At 46.9% G+C, this 22767-nt stretch overlaps 2 protein-coding genes across 2 annotated transcripts in view; one reads left to right on the top strand and one right to left on the bottom strand.

The window, feature by feature from the left end:
• Nucleotides 1-3012: 3012 nt before the first annotated feature.
• On the bottom strand, nucleotides 3013-4637 carry LOC107306636. Its single transcript, XM_015849945.2, has 3 exons — nucleotides 4100-4637; nucleotides 3668-3790; nucleotides 3013-3438 (listed from the first exon to the last, which is right to left on the bottom strand). Exons 1-3 carry the CDS (start codon nucleotides 4172-4174, stop codon nucleotides 3013-3015), a joined length of 624 nt encoding a protein of 207 aa, XP_015705431.1. The 5' UTR covers nucleotides 4175-4637.
• A 2423-nt stretch (nucleotides 4638-7060) lies between these two features.
• The window catches only part of DGKQ (diacylglycerol kinase theta), a 57967-nt gene continuing 42260 nt past the window's right edge, over nucleotides 7061-22767 (top strand). The window contains 2 exon segments of the mRNA XM_015849987.2: nucleotides 7061-7354; nucleotides 21934-22013. Of these exon segments, the coding sequence (XP_015705473.1) occupies nucleotides 7138-7354; nucleotides 21934-22013 (297 nt within the window). The 5' untranslated portion in view covers nucleotides 7061-7137.

Genomic DNA, 22767 nt, shown 5'->3' with positions numbered 1-22767 from the left:
TTTCCTTTCCTTTCCTTTCCTTTCCTTTCTTTCCTTTCCTTTCCTTTCCTTTCCTTTCCTTTCCTTTCCTTTCCTTTCCTTTCCTTTCCTTTCCTTTTACTTTCCTTTCCTTTTTCCTTTCCTTTTTCCTTTCCTTTTTCCTTCCCTTCCCTTCCCTTCCCTCCCCTCCCCTTCCCCTCGGGTCCCCTCCCCTTTCCCTTTTCCCCTCCCCTTCCCTTTTCCCTTCCTTTCCCTTTCCCTGTCCTTTCTCTCTCCTTTTCCTTCCCTTTGCCCTATTCTCTTCCCGCCTCTTCCTTCCCTTTTCCTTCCCTTTCCCTTTCCCTTTCCCTTTCCATCCCTTCCCTCCCTCCCCTTCCCTTTCCCCTCCCTCTCCCCTCCCCTCCCCTCCCTTCTCCTCTCCTTCCCCTTCCTTCCCTTTCCCTTCCCTTTCCCTTTTTTCTCTTTCCCTTTCCCTTTCCCTTTTTTCTCCTTCCCTTTCCCTTTCCATCCCTTTCCCTCCCCTCCCTTTCCCCTTCCCCTTCCCTTTCCTTTTCCTTCCCTTTCCTTCCCTTTCCTTTCCTCCCTCCCTCCCTTCCTGCCTCCCTTCCTTCCTTTTCCTCCCTTCCTTCCTCCCTTTCTTCCATAAAGATCAGTAAATGCCTTGCTTATAAAGGACATGTTGATAGCAAATTAAAAGACAAAAAAAGTGGTAATTGCTTCCAGCTACTTCGTTGTTCTCTTTTTGCAGATACAAGGGTGGTAGAAATTTTGCAGTTAAACGCTGCAGTTCAGAGGAGCAAGCTCTGAGCCAGGAACTGATATCGTATCCCTCTAGAGAGCCATCATACTCATCAGTGTGGCAGCTCTGGTAATAATTCCTTACTGACTCTTCTCAGCTGTCGAGGATTGTGTCCTTGTGAAAGAATGGTTGCTCTTCAAAAGCTGCTACGTTCCATGGACGTGGCTGAAGACGGTGTGGGTTGTTTTGACTGATTTGGTTGGTCTGGCTTCTCAGGAAACAGAATGGAAGTTTAAACTGTTGTGGTTTTGTGATTTCTGTAGCCTGTAATTCCACATCGGACCATTACGCAGAGCAGCAGCAGTTACAGAGTTCACGTCCCGGTTCCACGTTACCGCCGTTTGGGGCATCTGGGCTTCCCGGAGGGGAGGGGACGGGCGGCATCCCCGTTGGACTCGGCGCGGAGAGGAAGTGGGGTGGGACTCCGCACCGGCCCCAGCCGCTCTCTGCCTCGGGCCGTCTCGGCTGGCCGCGGAGCAAAGCGCGTGCTTCCCTCGCACCGTCGTGGTTCGACTCCTACTCTCGTCCCTCTCGCTCTGCTTCATTTGGTTCCATGTAGTAAATCACCGTTCCTCCTCAGATCGCTGCCCTCGTGTTTGCTCTCTGTTAGAACGATCTGCTCGCTCTCTGCCCTACCCCCTCCCTCGGAGCGCGTGGCCCGAGGCCGGCCGGGTCCCACGGCAAACGCCTTCATTTTCCTTTCCCCGCTCCTGTCTCTCCTTCTTGTTTTGCTTTTCCCATGTCCTGTGCCCCCTGTCACGGACTGATATCTAGGGATAACCCCGTGACACCACCCAAATAGCAGCAATACTCAGATTCATTCCTTTGCAATCCAGTGATGAGGATAAGCCACATGTTGCTGTTACAGAAATGCCGACGCTTTTGGAAAAGGCAAAATGGTGATCACATGAGATGGAAAATTTAAAATGGAACTCAATAATTTTATTGTACTTTTGGAAACCGAAATCAGAGGAACAGAGGAAGCAAAGTATGTTATCTGTGCTGTAGAGAATACATATACTGCTTCTTCAGTTCCAGATTGAAAAGCCAGATTTAGCCAAATTAGGAATCCCTGTACGGGATGGTCATCTAAATGCTAGGTGAGAAGCAATGTGTACACAAACAGGAAAGATAAGCACTGGGAGCTGGTGGTATCCGACGTGTGGGGCTGCTCCCAGCCTGGGGGGCCAGCACCTGGGCTGCTTGTGCTGGTGTTTCCTTAATGCTGTTGGGTGCGCGCTGCCATGGACCTGCTGGTTTTTCTGGTGGCTACGGGACGCCTTATGGATGTCAAATTGTAGGATTTGCGTGTGGCATGTGCAGGCTTGAGAGGGGGTGCAGGGACACACAGGGATGGTCCACAAGTTGGCAGAGGCTGTCTCCCCTCCCCTGGCGTGCTGCTGTGGGTGAATGTGTCCCTGATCTCCAGGCTGTCCTCCTGCAAGAGAAGCAAAGCAAAAACACTGAGTTAGTTGGCTCCTTTCCCCGCACGACCCACTTGTCCCTGCTGACATGGCAAGGCCCTGCATGGGGCCTGAGGGCAGCACTTGGTTCAGTGTTTGCTGCAGCCCTGTTCCCTCATGCCAAGCTGCCAGAGAGCTGCTCGCTGTGAGGCACCCTCGTGCCCCAGTTGTCCCCTGCAACAGTCCCTGACACACTCCGGCAGCTGCCTGGCCGTGGCAGGGCTCAGCCTGCCACACTTCCCCACAGTGTGCACACTCCTGACCCTCCCTCCACTTACTTCATGCCCGTTGCCTACCACCTCTGTCTCGCTCATCTCCTGCTGAAGGTTTCCAGGCACTGGAGATGCTGGAGGCAGGGACTCTGCCCCAGGAAATGATGTGCTCACAGGCTCCTTTCCTGCCACTGACATAGCGTCTCTCCCAGAGGTGTCTTTCCCCTCATCCTGCTCATCTTTGCCAACAGCGCTGTAGGTGGAACAGCAAAGAGAGCAGGGCAGGAACCTGTCCCCTCTCCTGGCAGAGCGGGCCCTCTCTTTGCTGTCTTCGGCATCCAGCATGGCCTGAGAAGTGCCAGCACCTTTGGCACCATCGTCTGCTGCCTGCTCTGCTGCCTGCTCTGCTTCCTTCTCTGCTGCCTGCACTGCTGCCTGCTCTGCTGCCTGCTCTGCTTCCTTCTCTGCTGCCTGCTCTGCTGCCAGGGAGCGTGATGTAGAGACCCTGTGAGCATCTCCGCTGTCCTCCTGAGCACTGGCAGCACGTTGCGTCTCATTCTCAGGTGACTTTCCCAGCCTTGGGGGCCAGCACCTGGGTTCTTCGTGCCGGTGTTCTTACAGTGCTGGTGGGTGCACATCGCCCAGGCCGTGTTCGCTTCAGCCAGGGTCCTGGTCGTGTGGCTCCCAGACGCACCCAGTATGCCAACCTGAGGGACTTGGGTGTCCTCTCTGCAGGCTTGAGGGGGATTGCACGGACAGACAGATCTTCCTGCCAGCCCTCAACCCTTGCTGCCATGTCCTGGTACTGAAGACCAGGGGCAGCTCTGCCTCTTGGGATACTCCCGAAAGCTATTGCTGGCAGTGAGAATGCGTGAACTCGTCCCCGAGCAGTGGCTGCATTCCGGGGCGCAGCTGGCAGTGACTGCGCCCGCCGTGGGAGAGGTGGCAAGGCTGGCAGAGGCCGTCTCCCTTCCATTCTGTCCGCCTGAAAGAGAAGCCATGGGGAAACCCAAAGTCAGCACCCAGCTCACGGCCGCTGCCACCCCGTTCCCTAGAGCAGAATGGTCACAGTCCGGCTGCACCCCCATCAGTCCCCACCACACACCAGCAGCCATCTGGCTGCAGCAGGCTCATCCTGCTGGGAGCGGTCCCACCTGCTGGTTGGCCGCTCCCCGCACTCGGGAAGACCTTCCCATTTCCCTTGGGCTCCCTACCTGTGCACGGCGGCTCCCAGAGGCTTGTGCTGGGTGGGGCAGTGGTGGCAGTTGGATCCCACGGACAGCCAAATCCTGGCTCTGTCTGCCTGGCAGCACAGCTTGCTGCGGCCTGCGGCCCACCTGTGTAGGGAGAAGGAGGCCTGGGTTGCAGGTGGCTGCATTACCACCAGCGTCCCTGGCAAAGCCCCCATGAGGAGGCTGTTCCCGGACACAGACAGCCCTGCTGAGCTGGGTCCTACTGCTCTCTGCCTCGGGGCACAGAGCTGTCCTGGGAGTCGGCTGGTGCCCAGAAAACGCCCCGGGGCAGGAGGAGCGGTGCCCTGGCCACAGGTGCTCAGGGCCCGCCATGGCACCCCACCCGCTGCTGTGCCCCCTGCCTCGGTGTTTAGGTTGCCCTGGCATCCCTCTCCCTCCCAGCACATCCCGCACCTGGCGCTGTTCCCGCACGCTCGGCAGTCCTTTCTCGGCCTGGGAGTGGGCCTTCTGGTCCTGCTCCTTCGCCATCTCTGTATCCGCTCACGGAGACAAAGCTACAAGCACCCAGGGAAGCTACCTCCTCACGGAGCTACTCGCCTGAGAGTGAGCAGCACTGGGACTCTGGTTCCTAAAGGCACCAGGACACCACCATGTCACAATGGCCTTTGTGTGCGGCTGCCCGTGCATCACAAAGTCCTGGTAGTTGCCATGGAGACCCCACACGCCCTCCTGCAGCCCCCCACATGTCAGCATCTCCATGGCTCCCTTCTCACACTATCACAGAATCTCTGGGGTTGGAAGGGACCTCTGCAGACCACTGGATCCAAGCCTTCTGCCAAAGCTGTGTGGTGCCATCGGCAAACTTGCCGAGAGTGCACTGAATGCCACCATTTATGTGACTGATAAAGACACTGCAGTGCACCACACCCAGGACTGTCCCCTTCAATTCCTTACCCAATGAGCAGTCCACCCTTCAAATCCCTTCAAATCCCTGACAGTCTGATCAACTGTCAACCATGACATCAACTTAAAGAGAAGGATGTGGTGGGCGACCATGTCAACTGCCTTGCAGTAGATCGATGACATCAGTTGTCTTCCCTTACTCCACTGATGCCGTCACTCCATCACAGAAGGCCTCCAGATTGCTCAGGCAAGATGTGCCCTTGGCAAAGCTGTGCTGGCTGTCTCAGATCATCTCTTCATCTTGTATGTGCCTTGGCACAGCAAGTTGGAGGATCTGCTCCATGATCTTCCCGGGCACAAAGGTGAGGCTCACAGGCCTGCAGTTCCCCACGTCCTCCTTCCTCTCCTTCTTATAAGTGGGAGTGATGCTTCCCTTTTTCCAGCCCCTACGGCCCTCACCTGTTAGCCTTGACTCTTCAAAAAAGATGGAGAGCGGCAGCCAGTTCCCTTGGGGCCTTGGCATGCATGTACACATTCCGTCTCATGTGTCGGTTTTGGACTTGCTCTGCCCTTACAGTATGGGGCAGTTTGCTCCCCCAATTCCCACATAGATGTTCAGGTTCAGGGATGTGCCTATCCTGGCTGCCAGTGAAGACTGAGGAGACATACTACCTGTAGTAGACCCCAACCTCCAGCTGTCCTTTATTGATTCCATCCCTGAGTTTAACCCACAGGTGTTCCACCTGCTCCTGACCATTTCTCAGAGGCAGCTCCTCACAGGCTATCCGCTCCTTAACATAGAGGGAAACTCCCCCGCTCCTTCTACCTCGCCTGTCCCATCTACAAAGTGGGACAGCCCTCAATGATCAGATTCCTGTTACAGGAATCATCCCACCGTGCTTCTGTGATGGCAATAAAATCAAAGTTATCCAATGCACTGCAGTCTTCGACTCCCTTTGCTTATTTCCCATGCACGGGTGTTGGTACTGAGGCACTTCAGCCGGGCTGTCAGACTCACTGCCTCCGCCTCCACCACAAAAGTGGTCGTTGTAAAGCCTATGTCCAGTTATATGATTCAGTTCTATGCATCTCAGCAGTCTCTCACTGGAAAATAAGTTGCAAAGCTGGGAACAAAGAGGGCTTCAAGTGACTTCATTGTCAGATTCCTCACTGACTGCCCTCCTTCAAGGTGCAGCAGAATTAAGGAGTTAGAAAAGTGAGTTCTGGCCAGTGAAACAGAAAACTCCAGTGCTCAAGTCCTTAAGGTTATACACATTTAAAGAATCATGGAATCACAGAAAGGCCTGGGTTGAAACGGACCATAATAATCACATTGTTTCAACCCCCTACTATGTGCATGGTCACCAACTGCCAGACTGGGCTGCCCAGAACCACATCCAGCCTGGCCTTGAATGCCTGCAGGGAAGGGGCATCCACAACCTCCTTGGGCAGCATGTTCCAGTGCGTCACCACCCGCTGAGTGAAAAACGTCCTCCTAATATCCATCCTAAACCTCCCCTGTCTCAGTTTAAAACCATTTCCCCTTGTCCTGTCACTATACACCCTCATAAACAGCCACTCCCCCTCTTGTTCACACGCTCCCGTCGAGTATTGGAAGGACATGAGGTCTCCCCAGAGCTTTCTCTAAGCTAAACAATCCCAGTTCCCTCAACCTTTCCTCACAGGAGAGGTGCTCCAGCCCTCTGATTACCTTAGTGGCTCTTCTCTGGACCCAATTCAAGAGCTCCATGCCTTTCCTGTGCTGTCTGCCCCAGGCCTGGATGCAGTACTTCAGATGGGGTCTCACAAGAGCTGAGTAGAGGGGGACAATCACCTCCCTCTCCCTGCTGACCTCTTTTAATGCAGCCCAGAACATAGCTGGCCTTCCAGGCTGCCAGTACGCACTGTGGGCTCATGTCCAGATTCACGTCTAGCAGGAAGAAGTCCTTCTCCACACAGCTGCACTCAATGAGATCTTGCTCCAGTTTGTATAAACACCTGGGATTGCCCTGGCCCGAGCGCAGCACCCTGCACTTGGCCTCATTGAACCTCATTAGGCTCTCGTGGTCCCACTTCTCCAGGTCCCTCTGGCTGGCTACCCTTCCCTCCAATGTACCCACTGCACCTCTCGGCTTGGAATCACCTGCCAACCTGCTGAGGGTGTGCTCAGTGCCATTGTCTGTCATTGATGAAGATGCTGAAGAGCACCAGTCCCAAAGTGACCCCTGATGGACACTGTTGATGACTGGCCTCCACCCTGACACAGGATCATTGATCTCAACCCTTGGGCTGCATCCAGCCGACCAATTCCTTATCCACCATACAGTCCATCCCTCACATCCATACCTCCATATCTCAGAGAGAAGGGTGTGCTGAGGGACCACGTCAAAGGCTTTGCAGAAGCCTGGGAAGATCGTCCCAGCCCACCGGCCGTTTGCCGTGTTCCGGCAGGGGGCAGCACAGCTCCGCTCCGCCCGGCCCCGCGCGGCTGTTGCCGCCTCCTCCCGCTGCCCGCCGCCTCCCCCCGGGCGGAAGCGAGCCGAGCGGCGGCTGTTGCCGCGGCGGCTGCCGCGCCTGAAGGACCGGGAATGGCGGACGGGGTTCGCTCGCTGCTCGGCGGCAGCCCGGCCTCCAGCCCGGTGCTGGGCAGGCGGGGCTGCGTCTCGTCGTCGTTCTCTTCATCCTCTTCTTCTTCGTCCGCCATCCCGACGGGTCACAGCTTCCGCAGGGTGACCCTCACCAAACCCACCTTTTGCCACTACTGCACCGACTTCATCTGGGGGCTGGCCGGATACCAGTGTGAGGGTAAGGCGGGCGGCGCGGCCCTCCAGGAGGGCAGTTGGACGCGTGTCGGCACGGGCTGAGTTCTGCTTTGCTTTGCTGATACCAAATGACGAGCCTCACTGAACCCTGATGTGTTCTGCTAATACCAGCTCTGTGTCTGCCTGGCTGCCTTGTGGAGTTCCCAGCTGGTTACTGCGTGCTGATGCATTTTTCTTTTGTGGTATTAAACGGGATCTGTTTGTAGTAATTATCCCCTTTTGCCACATTTGCAGCCACTGGTGGAATTTGATCATTGTTCTGTGGAAAGTAATAAAAGGGTGACCTCTAGGAGTGCCACGTTGATTAAAAAAAATAATAATCCACCCTGCTTTTAGTGAAGGAACTGTTCTCAGCAGCTTGAAAAACAAAGTGGGTTAGAGCTGTCGGCTCATTTCTCCTCTGCAGAGGAGCAGAGCTCACAGGTGTAATGGCAGCTGGGCTGGTCTCTGCTTTATTTTGACTCATTTTTATGTGCAGGCTTCGGAATGAGCCTTGTCAGTGGACTTTCTGCAAGTAAACTGGCTGCAGCTTGTCTCCCACATCCTACATCTATAGGTGCTCAGGCCTGATGGCCTTCTGCGTGGTGTCCGTTGTGTGGAATAACCCCCTTCTTTCATTGCTCATCACTGCAGCAGCTCTTCCCTGCTGAGTGGCCCAGCCTGGCCCTGGGCATACACCCATCACTCAGCAACAACCAGAACACTGGTGTTTTCTTGATGCTTGTCTCGGCTGAAACCAAGACAGTGAATCACCTGGTCTGTGGAGGTTTTTTTTACTAAGCCTGCCAATTAGTGAACACTGGCTGGCATGTGCTTATGTTGGTTGTGTGGCTGTTTAGCAAAGTAAAGGAAAGTATAATGAGTTCTTAATGCGTTCGTAGCTGTGTAGGCTATGATGAGTGGTTCTTTCCTTTTTTTACTGCATTTCCTGAAAAATACGTAAGAGATGCTCTGAAACCCTTCATATGTTGTAGATTTATAGAATCAATAAGGTTGGAGAAAACCTCTATGATCATCAAGTCCAACAGTCAGCTCATCAGAATCACAGAATGGCCTGGGTTGAAATGGACCATAATAATCACATTGTTTCAACCCCCCTGCTATGTGCAGGGTCACCAACCACCAGACCAGGCTGCCCAGAGCCACATCCAGCCTGGCCTTGAATGCCTGCAGGGATGGGGCATCCACAGCCTCCTTGGGCAACCTGTTCCAGTTGGCATCACCACCCTCTGGGTGAAAAACTTCCTCCTAATATCCAACCCACACCTCCCTATCTCAGTTTAAGATCATTCCACCATGTCCTGTCACTATCAGCTCAGGTAAGCAGCTGTTCTCCCTCCTGTTGCTCTCCTTTCATATACTGGAAGGACCAGCACCATGCCCACTCACAGACTGATAAGAGTCACTAAAGTTGGATAAGGCCTTCAATACCATCGAGTCCAACCACCAAACCATCACCAGCATAACCACTAAACCACCTGTTGGTGCCCTGCACCATCCTGCATTTAATGCCTCTGTTTTAAAGGAGAGCTCATTCCTGCTGTGAGGAGCCTGATGGGTTATTGCCAGAGCTTCACGCATGTAAGAGGGCAATCCTGCAGAGAACTGCAGCTCTTTTGCTGGAGCAGCACAAGCATTTCTTTAAACGGTGTTCTAGGTTGAGGATTCTCACACAGACCATGCCCATTTGGATCTGAAGATGTCACTGTTTTATGCTTTTGTGCACAGATTGCTGTAGTCTCTCAGCTGACTGGACTTTTTTATTATTATTATTTTTCCTTCAGGTTTGTTTTCCATAAGCCCTTTTCTAAATGACTCTCTATTTTTCTTGCCACTTCACTCTCTGTAGCTGTCACTTCCTTTGATAAATGCTTGTGTGTGAAAGAATAAGCGATGTTTGGATTGTAACATGAACAATGACTCTCTTATATTGCTCTCTCTTACACTGCTCTTGCTTTCCAGAGCCTGGTTGTTTCACTTTTGAGTAGGTTTTACATTTCCTCAGGCTCAGAAAGGAAGAAGCACCGTGGCTGGGTTTCTGTGCATGTTTGTGTGCACCTTGTAAGTTCTATGCATGCGTGTGTTCAGTGCATAAAGTTTGGAGCAAAGAGCTGAGTTCCTGCAAGCATTGCATAGTAGAATGAGTGTCACACACTTGAAAAGAGTTGCTGAAGTTCTTTAAAGGACGAACTCCTCTTGGAGCTTTGGGTTGCTCTTCAGCCACCTGTGAATACCTTTCTTTTCACAGTGTTTTTTCTTCCGCTATAGAAGAGTTTAAAAAAGATGTATGTGAGGGAAATTGAATCTGTACATTTTGGACACTACAAATACTTCCAGTGTTAGGAATCTTTCTAATGTGAAATTACTTTGTTTTACTTTGCCTAAAGGTAACGTATAAGGGGTTTAAAGGAAGCTACTGTCAGGGTCTGTTGTGTATCTTCCATCTGCAGGGCATTTCCCTCTTTGGGTATATGGAAATAATAGTGGGGGAGAGAAATGGTCTCCTTGAGCTCTCATCCCTTCTGGTTAGTTGTCCACATGGGCAGCTGGAACATCCTTGACCCTGCTGGTTTAGTTCAGCTCCGTTTTGAGGGAAGTGAATAAACAATGAAAGTCTTAATGCTTGCAGCACAAACGAAAAACAAATTATTCTGCCTTCTGATGAGCTTGGCTTGTTTTTGGGGCTTCTTAAAATAAAAATAAAAGCTACAAGGAGGTCAAACCACAGTAAAATCTTGCTACCATCCCAAGATCAGTAGGAATTTTCAGAACTTGCTTTCTTATTCTGTGGTGTATTCCTTTGTCAGTGGCAAGGCCCTTCAGAGAAACAATGGATGTGTTTGATGTTGAGTTTGTTGCTGAGACATGGCTGAGCCTCTGCTCTGTTTACAACTCCATGTGAGGCTGAATCTGTCTGAGGAACCAACACAAATCGTGTCCTAATAAACAAACAAACCAGTGCCCAAAAGAAGCCCTGAGACAAAGACTTAACTCTGTTCGTGTCAAGCTAAGTCAGGTGCTGGGGAAAAGGGTTTGTGGCAGCGACCAGCATACTGAAAGTGCAACTTACTTACTGTCTGGATTTGAGGAATAAGCCATTTTGTACTCAGTAGATTTAATGCTTTTCCTCCACATCCCCTGACTGTAATTCAGGGAAAAACCTGAAAGTCCCCATTTGGTGCAAAGGAATGGCATAGTGATCTTTCTGAGGATATGCAGTTTGTGTCCTCGGAAGTCATGTTTTGTATTGAGTCCCACATCTGAGTCCAAAAACTGACTTAGGTAGGAAATAATTGGCTGCAGAAGGTGTCAAAGCCAGTAATGCAAGACCGGCCTTTGTGCAGCACTTTTATATCTCATCTCTATTAGTGCGTTGGTCTGGCTTGGTGATAAGTGACAAAGGCAGACGAGGGTGCTCAGCAATCCATCATGTTGCAGAGCAGCAGAGGGCTGCAGCTTGCTCTCTGCGGGTTTCCTTTCCAGACCTCTTTCATATTCCGATGCTCCTTGGCCATCATCTAGTCTTATACCCTCTGGTTCCTTTCTGCTTGCAACCAAATTTTTCAGCCTTCCCCTGTTAATTTTCCACGTTCTTAGTGAAGGCTCTGAAAATCCCTTTATTCTTGCGGTTATGTAGGAGATAAATGCCTGGCTAGTTTCTGTTGTGCTCTTTTTTCTTCCTTCTTTCCCGGTAAACAATGCACACTGAACTCAGGTTTTCTCTGCAAAGCCTTTTCCAAGCACTGTACCTGAGTGCTTTAACAGCATTAAATAATAATAATAAAAAAACAACAACAGTTGGATAGGCAGAAAGGTCAGTGCTTCCTGACTACCAAAGCACCCTCTGCTCCTGCTCTCTGTGGTGCTTGTCAGCCGTGTACTGCTTCCAGGTCAAGTCTGGAGTCTTGCTGGGAATCAATGCATTCTGCTAACAGCCTCCCCCTCCCTGGAGATGTGCATTCCCTGTTCTGGAATGTAAGAGTTTGTATTGAAGTGCAGCACACCTTCTCCAGTGACGCACATCTCTCTGCTATCACTCTGTGTTCCTGTCGGTTTAGTCACCCTCACTTTATTTTAGCAGTGATTTTACCTTTATTACAGTGTTTTCCTAAAGTAAGCTGTGCTAGCATGAGGCATGGTGTCCCGGGGCAGGTTTCCTACATGAGATAACCTCATAAAGCAACCATTTGTATTGGCAGTTACCTTACTGCAAGGCACGTGCTGTCAGCAGTGCACTTCTACTACCTGAGTGCAGACGCTGCTCTTAAGGTCTTTTTGCTTGTTCCGAATTCCAGGCTCTAGGACAAAGAATTTACCTGCATTATTTTCAGTGGGCAGGCTTGTGTCATGTTTGCTACCTCCTCTTTGATTACATACACTTTATAGCTCATCCCATCAGAAACTTCTCTCTTATTTTGGAGCTATTTGCTCAGGTGGCAGCTTTTTTCCTGCCTTAGCTCTGGCTCAGGTTGAACCTAAAAACCTTTCTTTTTCCTTATGTTACTTCTCTCCCAGTGCTGTTTCTGATGCTGCATTTTATTCCTTCACTTTGTCATCCCTCTGGACCACTTGTTGCCCAGGGGCTCCATCCTGCTCAGTCTCAGAGTATTTCCCTTCTTATGGAAATCCCTTTGGAGAAACTGCATTTGCAACACCTGTTGAAACCAGCTGTATAAGTAATGTATTTACTTAGACTTAGGTGCAGTGGGGAATAAGCAGGATATATGTCTACCATGTAGATCTTCCTGAGTGATAAAACAGTATTTTTTTATCACCTCTCCTTTATTTTTTTTCTGCAAACCTTTTGCTTAATGGCACCTTTCAGCTGCTGTGAAGAAGCGTATGCAAGCAAAGAGCAAAACCTAATCTTTGCATATCACAATATGATAAGGAACTCACTGGAAGCCTGCTTCTCTTTTTTTAAAATATGCCCAGCATATTCTTCCCTTAAAACTGTATTTTTGCCCACTTGTGGAAGTGCCGTGGAGTTTGTTACGCACTGTAGCAGTCAGCCTCTAATTTCATTTCCTGTTTCAAGTATTTTTATTGTCTTGAATCCCAAATAATATGGGTGCGTGTTTGCATGTCCACACTCATACATATATGTACGCATATGTATATTCACATGTATATGCATCTTTATATGAATATATATTTAAAATAACTTGTGTTTATGTTTTTGTATATGTTTTTATTCCTTTTTCTGCATTTGAGTCTGAGTGATCTGCTTGGAGGCAGGGCTAGCATTATAAACACTCTGTGTGCTGATGTGGTTTGCCTGCTTGGCTTCTTTTTGAACACCACTTGTATGACTTACAGGTGATGCCTCTTACTATGTAAAAATAACATCATTTGAGATTTTAAAGCAACTGAAAACAAGAAAAAAGGTATGACTGCAGCAGGCCATAATTAAATCCCTGGAGGTTTTACATGCAGAAGAATGGTGGAGGCATTCTGAATACTTTGCTAAGCAGCAATGCTTGAGAGAAGCTGGATGATTTGAGCTCCTAGAATTACACTAGGAGCAGTGTTGTTTAGTGAGATGGTGCTAGATTACAGTGATAAGAAGGTAGGACTTCCAGTTTAAGTGCAGCAACTGATTCCAAAAAAAAATCTCTTTTCCTCATTGCGTTTTTACCTTGGCAGAATGTTTTATGCTTTAATGCCGTGGTTTTTTTCATGATGCAATTCAGGAAATGAGTGTCCCCTTTTTACAGTGCATTCTCTGTAGTGCGTGGAGATAAGAACTGGTACATCTTGTTAAATGCTGAGTGTAGGTGTACCCTACTAACCAGCTCCTTTAGTGTTTTTAAGGAGAATGCTGCCCTGTGCTGAAGTCATTGCATGGTTGGGAGCTTCAAAAGAAGGCAGAAGAATACAAGGAAATTGCTAAGATTCCTCTGAGTATGAAGAGGGCATGAGGGAAGGATCTGAAGGATAGAGCTGAAAATGTTACTCCTGTCTGCAGCTGTAGGGGATCTCTCAGGTTAAAAAAGAAAGGCAAAACAGTTTTCTACAGTGAAAGATTTTCTTTGGAGTTTCCTGAAGGTGCCAGAGTAAGTCTAAAGGCATCACAAATACCAGTTTGCAGGAGAAGTTGTTTAGGGCAGGAAGTCTTCCACTGTTATCCGCTATAAAAAAAAAACAACAAAACAACAGCTTTTAGTGTGAAACAAAGGTGTGCGTTGAGCAGCATGACTTAGGAAACAGGTTGGCCAACCCTCAAAACAGTATTAATATAGAGGACTGGATGATTTCAGTCATTTTGGGCATTCACAAGTATTTAGGGAATTTAAAGGTTTCACGGTGCTCTTGCAACTTAATGCAGAAGATTTTGATAGCCACAGAGGCCATTGCCTGGACTGATGACATGGTGCCGTGCTGGGACAGTTGTACCGGGCTTGTATGCACATGAATTGGGTGCAGCATGTCTGCATTCGCTGCAGTGTCAGTGACAGCCCTTTGAAAACACAATGACAACAGTTTAAGGAAAAATGACTACAACAGCCCCCCCTAGATGAGCTTGGGATTACAGCATGAAGAGCACTCTAGATGGCAATGCTTGGGGAGCAGGCTGGATGGTGGGGAGACAGAATTATGCAAACAGTAGATCCTGATTCTGTGCTGTTGACTGACATGGCTGTAGTTTCTCTTTTAGTGGTGATGAAAAAACCCATGCCTCCTTTTCCCAGTGTCAGCTGAGCCCATTAGACCTTCCCAGCACAATCCTTGGCCAGAGCAGGCTAGAGAGTAGGAGGTAAACTACTGTGATGTTAAAAATACCCTTCAAAACAGTTATGTGTACTCACGTCTGTGCTAGTTATGACCCGCCTTGTTCTAATCCTTTTAACTTCTCCTTGTCCCAGAGTAATTCCTCCTTTGGTGAGTGCGTTCAGATTTCTTGAAAGTATTGTATTTTTCATCCCTGTGCTGTTGTTCATGAGGAGCAAGAAGGTTATTTAAGAAGTAAATCCTCTTCCTCTTCCTTCCCCTGGGTCTTCAAAGGCAACAGCAATACTTAACTCATTGCTTATTTGGTTATAGTTGTGAAGTCATTTTGCTGAAATGTAACTCTATTTTATTTTTTAATAAAGAAAGCATTGTGGGAGGCTGCAGAAATCTGTCAGTATGTTTTGGTAATATATGTGTAGAAATTAACCACTGATTCTGTTACGTAATAAGTGAAGAGCCAGTGCCAGAGCATGCTCCAGAACGTGTCCTGCAAGGTCTGATTCAGTGAGAAGTGAATACAACAAAGCAGAAACAACAACAAGAAACAGAATAAACAGAATCTTGAGGCCCCTCTTTAAGAATTATTCTAATTTCTGAGGGGTTGGTTTCTGATTTATTTCTTTTTGTGAACTGAGCTGTGTGTGTCTCTGAAAGGTATGATGTACTTCTGGGTGGTGTATATAACATCTCGACATTGCAGCTCTCTGTTCTCCACTTAGATGGCAATGTTCAGCTTCTATGAATTATATATGAACTTAATCGTGTGAAGGAGACTGTTCCTTAAATTTGAGACAAGTGCAGTCCCAGGTCTCGCTGGTGATTCAGGAAGAGCTGAAATGCACACTCTTTCTTAACAGGAATCTTGTTAAAATGCCTGAGATTGGTAATAACATCAGGAATGGCAATTGAAAAAAGGTGGCATTGAGTTTGGAAGCCTTTCTATAATTAGTGCCTTGTGAATGTTTTGTTTTCCCCCTCTCATCTGGCCTTACGTGAATGAATCTATTTTCTAGCCCTTATCAGTACCCACATAATAACCACATTAAAGAAAGTATTGGGTGTACTTACCCAGCTGGCACAGGAGCCTGTTTCTTTGCATATATATGTAAAAATGGTTTCTAGCTCCATTTTTCGCTTGTATCTCATAGTTGTATGCACTTTTGTCTATGATGCACTTTGGAAATAGAGCCCTATAGGAATGAGAGGTGGGGTTGCCATGACAACTGTTCTTTTTCTTCCCTCCCTTGTCATTATAAAGTGTTGAGATGTGCTAGGTAATACTGAAATTACCCACATTAAAAGAGTAAGAGCACTTACCCTGTGTTGCAAATAATAATAATTTCACCTGCGTTTAAGATGTAATTGTTGCTTCTGCTGAAATTAGAAGTGTGCAGTGGAGGTGGATGGGTGCTGTTGTAGTTAGCATTACCAGTGTTTTTCATCCTTCTCTTTTCATGTTGTTTTGTTGGTTGGTTGTTGTTTTTAATTGCATCTTCACGTTCTGTGCTTGCTTTCTAAGCCATGGTTAGCTGCACCTCCTAGGGACCATAGCCCTCCTGCATTCTGGCTGTCTTGCTGAGAGGATGAGGTTTATTTCACGTGATTATTTTTCTTTTCTTGCTTCATTCAAAGACTTCAGTGTGTTGTGGAGGGAAATCTTGCTTTTTTTTTTTTTTTCCACTGAGAAAAACTCATTCTGGATTGTTGTGCATGCGATGCACATACGCTGTGCATCACTGCCCCTTGCAATGTGCCCTATGGCTGCAGGGCTGCACTGAGACCTTCCTGCATGTTGCAGTGTTCAGAACATCTCCACATCTTGGTGTTTTGCAAGGGATCCCAAGCAGTTGTTTTTCAATACCATAGTTTACTTCTAAGGTGACGCCATGGCATACACAGCCCTACCATGCCTTTTCAGCAGGTATTTACTGGAGTGTGACACTGACACTGTGGAGTGTGAAAGTAATGCAGGGAACCGTGCACTTTACATGTATATGAGTGCTGGAAACTTACAATATTTATACTGGTACCGTAATTGTGATGAAGGTTTAGTTAAAAGGATGCTTACAGTATATGTCACATTGTTCCAGGGGAGTTTCTTAAAACTTGAGGGCTGGGGTACAGCTGCCTTGTGCTTCTTACTGTGTTGTTTTCCTCTCCATTCTGGATGCTGTAGCTCTTTGTTTTGACCAGTAACTGTGAGTCAGCTGGAGAAGGATATTAAACAATTGACAAAGTTTCTCTTTGTAAAGCATTACCCTAAAATCCGAGAAGCTGTTGCACATAACTGCTGCAGAGTGCCAAGTGCCGTGTTCTCAGTGTTTATGACTCTGGTGTGCATATCCTACAGACTGGCCAAGCCTTCCTCATCACTGTCCTGTTCTTAACCATTGCATGCTTCTTTCCTCTTAATTTTCCACTTTGGTTACAGGTATTGCAGAGCTGCCACTTCCCTTCTACAGGGAAGAGGAAGGACCTTTCTTGATACAAATGTAGCTGGTGGGCTGCTGGGATTTCTGCTGACTGTGTTTACAGCTTAGGGATGCCTCTTAACCAGGTGGAAATAGCACTTTTGCCACCAGTGTAGTTGCCTGTGCTGGTGTTATTTGCTGTGCAGAGCATGCAGCTCTGATGGAGCAGAGCACATGGTACCAGTGTCCCTTACATTTGCAGCTGTAGGTGCTCTGGCTCTGCTTGCACAGTGGAATTCTGGACTCCTGCTTTGGTTGAAGTCAGGAAATGGAGAGCTGTGAGGATGAAGGGTGCGTAACTGACAGGCGGAGGCCTTGTAGTTCATCTGTCAGATCAAGATTACTGTACCAGGCAAGATGGAGAAACAGAGTAGGGTTTGTTGTTAGATCCTGGAGTGTTTGCAGCTGACTGATGAGAGCCAGAGAAAGGTCACTGATGTAGCACAGAGGCTTCTTAAGGCTGCCATAACGCAAGCAAGCCTGCTGTAACCAAATTGGTGTTGACTGACAGTTCAAGTGCATCATTGAATTCATTTAACTGCTTTGTTATGCAGTGGCTTGTCTTGTTTTTGCCTGACTTGTTGCCATGTTATTTCCGAACAGCAAATCTGACATACAAATGAATAGGAATTCAAATGTGCTGCCTTGAAATTGCAGAGCTCGGATGTTACAAAAGCATTTCTTTTGTATTTGTACCTATTTATAGAGCTTGCTGTCATGTAGACAGTTTTGGAAACGTAAAATACCACAAGATTCCCGCTGTGCAGCAGAAAGTGCATTTGACTAGATAGGGCATATGCTTGTAGCTCTGTTTAGTTAGTTGGTAGGACAAAGAGAATCTCAGAAAGGATGGAAGCGTGTATAAGTGATTTGTCAGACGCTCATTAAAAGCCAAGAAAATCAAAATAGGTGTCTTGTTTTCTTGTAGGTTTTCAGAGGAAGAGAATCTGTGGTGTGGTCTAACTGAGCTGTAGGTTCCATAGCACCTCACTGCTGAGGGAGAAGGGCGATACTTTTAAAGCTTTTCTTCTTAAAGCTGTCAGAGATTATTTTATTCCTCCAGTGACAGCTTCTGGTGGCATTAAACAGCATTGCACAACAGCCTTCTAAACTTATCCCAGGTTGTGTTTTGCCTAAGAGAGCGCACCAGTACTGCATACAGGTCTTTGCACGTTCCAGCTTAAATGAGAAATAAGCTGGCAAGGCCTATGGTTGCATCCAGCATTATTTTCAGTGAATAGTCGCAGTATTCAGACTGGCCTGTGGTCACAGTCCTGAAGAAAAAAGCTCAATGTGTCTGTGTGGGCAAGCTGTTACAATGAAAAAGGAGCTGGTAGTTGTGTAACAAGTACAATATTTAATCCTGCTGACTTCCTCTGAGAAGAGAGTGATGCTTTCGAGTTACTCACCTAAACAGCCTCTCATCCAGCAGCCAGCACTCCTGTTTGTACAGGCTGTCTGGTACCAGTCTGTTTCACTTGTTAAAGAATGTAAAATAAGGTGTGTATATATATGTGTGTGTGTGTATGCATGTATTTTAATGACGTTTAAAGAGAAAAGATGTGTTTTTCTCCAGTCTACGACTACTCAGCTTCTGGGCTAAGTAGTGGTTTGTCTTGATAAATGCCCTGTTTTTTCTGTTCATTGCTGAATTTGTAGCATTCTCAGGCTGGTGTATAATGATGACCTTAAGCTTGAAGGAAGAATCTTGGGTTATAGTGTGGTATGTTAAAGGTGGAAGGTGTACAACCTACATCTAATGCAGGTGTGCAGTTCTAGATGTGCTTAGTTTTTAAAATGAATATATGAGAGTTGAAGTCCAAAACGTGAGTGCAGCACATTCCAGTTCTGAGTAGAAAGAGTAAACTTGCACTTGAGTTAATGGATGAGGACTTCTCCCATTTTTCCCCATTTACTGTTTCATCTTGTGCAGGAGGACATGTGTATCGGTAGGTATCACCTGTAACACCTGCTGGTGGACAAAAGTTGTCCACAATTTAAACTATTAGAAGCATCTTTATTTTCTTTAATCCTGCACATTTTCCATATATTCCAGAAAATGTAGGTAGTGTTTCCCAGTCTACCCAAAGGCCAAACCATCACAGATTTCTTCCAAGGCCTAAATTTAATAGGATGCCCCAGAGAATTATCTCTTTTCATTTAGTTTTATTCATATTCACAGTAATGAGTTGAGTATGGGCTTTAATGCCTTGTGCTTAAATTTTTCTGGAAATGAGAAACTTACTGTGTGCTGATAGCTAAGGAAACAATCCTGATCTTCTAGCCCATTTGTAGCTAAGCTAATGTTTGTTTTAAGGACAAGAATAAGGCATTGAGTTAACTAGGTCACTCAGTAATCATCTGTAAGCATTGCTAAGAGTTTGGAAGGAGCTTTGGTGCAGAGTTAGGACTTGCTCAGCTAAGCACAGTGCAAACTAGTGAGCTTATGGCACTTGTGCAGAGTGAAGGAGAATGATTTGTCTGTACTGAGGAGTTGTGTTGCCACTTCACTATGGGAAATAATCCCTCCCCATGCTGTTGCTGTGACAGGCAGCTGGCCAAGGCATCATGGTGTTGTTTGGGAGTTACTGGCACTTGCTGTGGGTCTCTTGTGTGTTCAGGGTATGCGTTGAGAGAGCTCCCTGCAGCAGGAAGGTGCTGCTGCCTTCAGATGCATGAGGTCTCTCTGTCGGTCCTTAGCCTGACCTGCCGTGTGCAACAAGAAGGGTGATGGCTCCTGTGTGATGAGGGGACCATGTCCTGCAAAACCCATGGCTCAAACCAGACAGGAGCACACAGCAAGAGGGACCTGCTGGAAAAGAAGAGAGCATTACCAATTACTGATGCTTGTGATGTGAATTTGGGACAAAAGTGTGCAGGAGCAGACTGCCGGGATGAGTCCAAACTGCAGTCTAGGACCTGTTACGGTAAGCCCTGCTTCAGGAAAGTACTGGAGGGTGTGACTGGTGGGGGAATTAAAATCTGCTTTGGTTGTGCTCTTGTTAAGCTCAGACTGTGTGCCTGCTGAAATGAGAGGAATGCTCTTGGGTACAAACACATGTGTGAGTCAGGCCAGAGAGCCTTGTGTTAAACTTATAAAGCTGCCAGGAGAGGAGCCAGCGCACTTTGGTCTTTGTATTGACTTTCCTTGATCCTCTGTGGGGAGCAATTAAGTATCTCTACTTTTAGAGCAACAAGTGCTAAACATTTTCATATTTAGCAAATGCAAAACCAGATTCTTATAAATAAAACTACTGAACTTAAAAAATAGAAGACTATTGTTATTCATACATTATTTATAAAAGATCACGCTACTTTGAATTATGTTAAACATCTCAAAACCTTCTAGGATTCTGCTCTAAACTGTGCTCTGTTCACAAGTGGGGAAAGAAGGGGTGTTGAATTTGGCATCTTACATGATCCTCACTCAGCCATCACTGCATAGAGCACACTGATGCGTTGCTGGAGTCTATACAGGACAAAACAGACCTCTTTCCTCATCCCACTTTTGAAACCTGCTCTGAATTCTGGCTGGAGAACAGGAAGGGATAAAAGGCTGTGTGACAAAGTGCAGCATTTTAGAGGTTTCAGCTGCCTTTGCTGTTCTATCTGGAGTTACACTGCAATGCTCAGCTCCTGTGCCCTGCCATCCAAGGCAGGGGAGAAATGTTTTGTTTCCTTGCAGTGTTTGCTGGAAAGCTTTATGTCCTGCCTCATTGCCATACTCTGCCCTTTCCTATGGTGCCCACTGACCACCTGGCATCCTGCTGTCCATTGCAAACATGTAGTTTTTCATGTGGTTGAAGTCGCCAATTCCTGGACAGAAGAGAATGGAGCATCAAGGACAAGCTGTCAGATGTGATTGCTGATCCTGGATGTAATTAGGTGCTCAGAGCAGTAGCTCATTAATCCTCTTCCTATAGAACACCCTACCCTCTTTGTTTCCTTTTAATTGTTTTTTTCCCCTCAAAACTTTGTTTCTTCTACCTTTATTTTCCTTACTAGGCTTTCATTGTTTAACTTCCCTAAGATCACCCCTTTGTTACTTCTTAGCTGATTCTTTCTAATCCTTATCTGTGCCATTGAGCCAGGAGTACCATCAACCATAAAGACAGATGTGACACTTCCAGCAGCCAACAACAGGTTTTATCTCCTCTCTTCCCACTCCACTTCTCATTACTACGTAGGTCACAGTCTTGAGCTGCCAATGATGAATGTCTGAGCGCAGCAGTGACTTGCAGTGTAATTTTTTTCCTGACTTGAAGACTAATGTAAAGCAAATATCAGCCTACTACGTGCATTAGAATGTGAAAGGGGTCATTCTGGTTTTTGTGCCATCAAGAGGAAAGTTTATTTGCATGGACTGGCAGTAAACCATGTAAATAAGTGAACCCGCGTTAAGATTGTTGTGTTGGCGTGTGAGGAAAAGGTGGAGGACTCTAAAGCCATCACTGCTTGGCTTTAGTTCCTGGTTAGTGTGAGGTTGTGGATGACCTGCAGAACAGCACTCAGACTCACAAGAGTCAGAATGTAAGGTAGTTTATTTAAGGTGTATACACCAGCACACTGTGGGGCTTGTGCCGCCCCAATTGCACAACTAGTGTCTCTCAAGCAGTCATATTTATACCACACAAAATGCACACTCATGATTCCCTAACAGCAGGTATTGCTAACTCACTCTAGGCACTGGGTTGTCCTATGCTAACTTATTCCTTGAATGTTGAGTTACCTTGAGTGTCTCCAGGGACGAGACATTTAGTAAAAACATTTAAACCTGTTGCTGCCAAAGTAGCAATAGTAGTGGTAGTAGTAATAGTTAATAAGAAGAAACTCTTGAGTTTCAAAGTTGTGCATAAAAGTGGTGACTTCTGTCTCTTTCATCCACTGCACTGTGTTCCAGTGCTGTTTCCTCCCATTTATTCCTGACACATGCACTTACTTTTAGTAGAGTTTGCTCTCAAGCATGTCCATCTACGTTGGCTGCTTCAAAGAGCTATTTTAGGCTGTCGGCTGCTTAAAATCTCTCCTGAAAATTAAGAAGTCATTTTGGTGGCTATGGAGAGAGTGGAAGGAGCTGCTGCTGGCCTGTAATGAATTTGTATGAGCTCTGTTCTTTTGTTTTCTATCACCAGCATCTTGGTAACAAAACTGGTTGGAGTTGGTGTGCCTCGAGAGATGTGACAGTTGTGTACGTACTCATAGCTAATGGAGAGCAAATGTGACTAGAATGATTTGTTCCCATTGTGTTCCACCACACGTGATATTTTTTGTTTGTTTGTTTTCCTATTTGTTTGTGTTTCACCACAAATATCCCTTCTTTGTGAAAGACATAATCACTGTTCTCTTTTGATTTCCACAGTTTGCAACTTCATGTCCCATGAGAAGTGCCTCAAGAATGTCAACATACCTTGCTCATGTATTGCTCCCAGCCTTGTAAGGGTGAGTAAGCACACACTGTTATGTCTCTTTTTTGTCATAATGGCACAAATTTATCACTAAGTAGCATGTGAAGTGGCTTGCTGATGTTGTAATGCTTAAATCAATTGTGTTAGTCATCACTGAAGCTTTTACTGCTGCTCAGAGACAAAGTCTGGCATTTCCTTAAAAACTTCCCTGCTGCAGGCGGCTGCAGACAGTCTGTCTTTGAAGAGCAATTATGTGCATTCTTTAACTACTAGTAGACATTTTACATTGTGTCATTACCTGGAAGTCTCACAGTAATGGCGTGGGGTGACAGATAGATATCAGTGATCTCAGGAAACCATAACGTGTGTATCATAGTTAAAGAACTCCATGTAACTCACTTCTTTTCCTTTTTACAGTAAGTGCATCTTACTGGGAAAATGCTAAGTTTCTGCCTAGTGAAGGGGCAGTTTGGCTTCTGCTGAACATTGATCTTGAGGATTTGCTTGCTTGTTGTGCCTAGAGAATAAAGTCTTTGCATTAAAAGCACAGGATTTTAGAGTCAAATCAGGGCTTCACTAAATGGTAAGAGTTCACATGGATTTATTTTAGTAGTAAAATCTTGGTTTTTTAGGTGTGTTGAGACTTTTTCTCCCACACAACTTTGTAAGAATTGCTTTTGAAAAAGGGTCTGAAAGATAGACTAATTTTGAAGATAATAATATCAACTGTAATACTAAGAGTCTAAAATGTCACCACCTGGAAAGAGGTGATGGAAAGAGTAGAGGGG

This window comes from Coturnix japonica, chromosome Z (assembly GCF_001577835.2).
Source record: "Coturnix japonica isolate 7356 chromosome Z, Coturnix japonica 2.1, whole genome shotgun sequence".
In the NCBI taxonomy this organism is placed as follows: domain Eukaryota; kingdom Metazoa; phylum Chordata; class Aves; order Galliformes; family Phasianidae; genus Coturnix; species Coturnix japonica.
The sequence above is the reverse complement of the archived record's forward strand: the minus strand, read 5'-3'. Positions and strand labels throughout refer to the sequence as shown.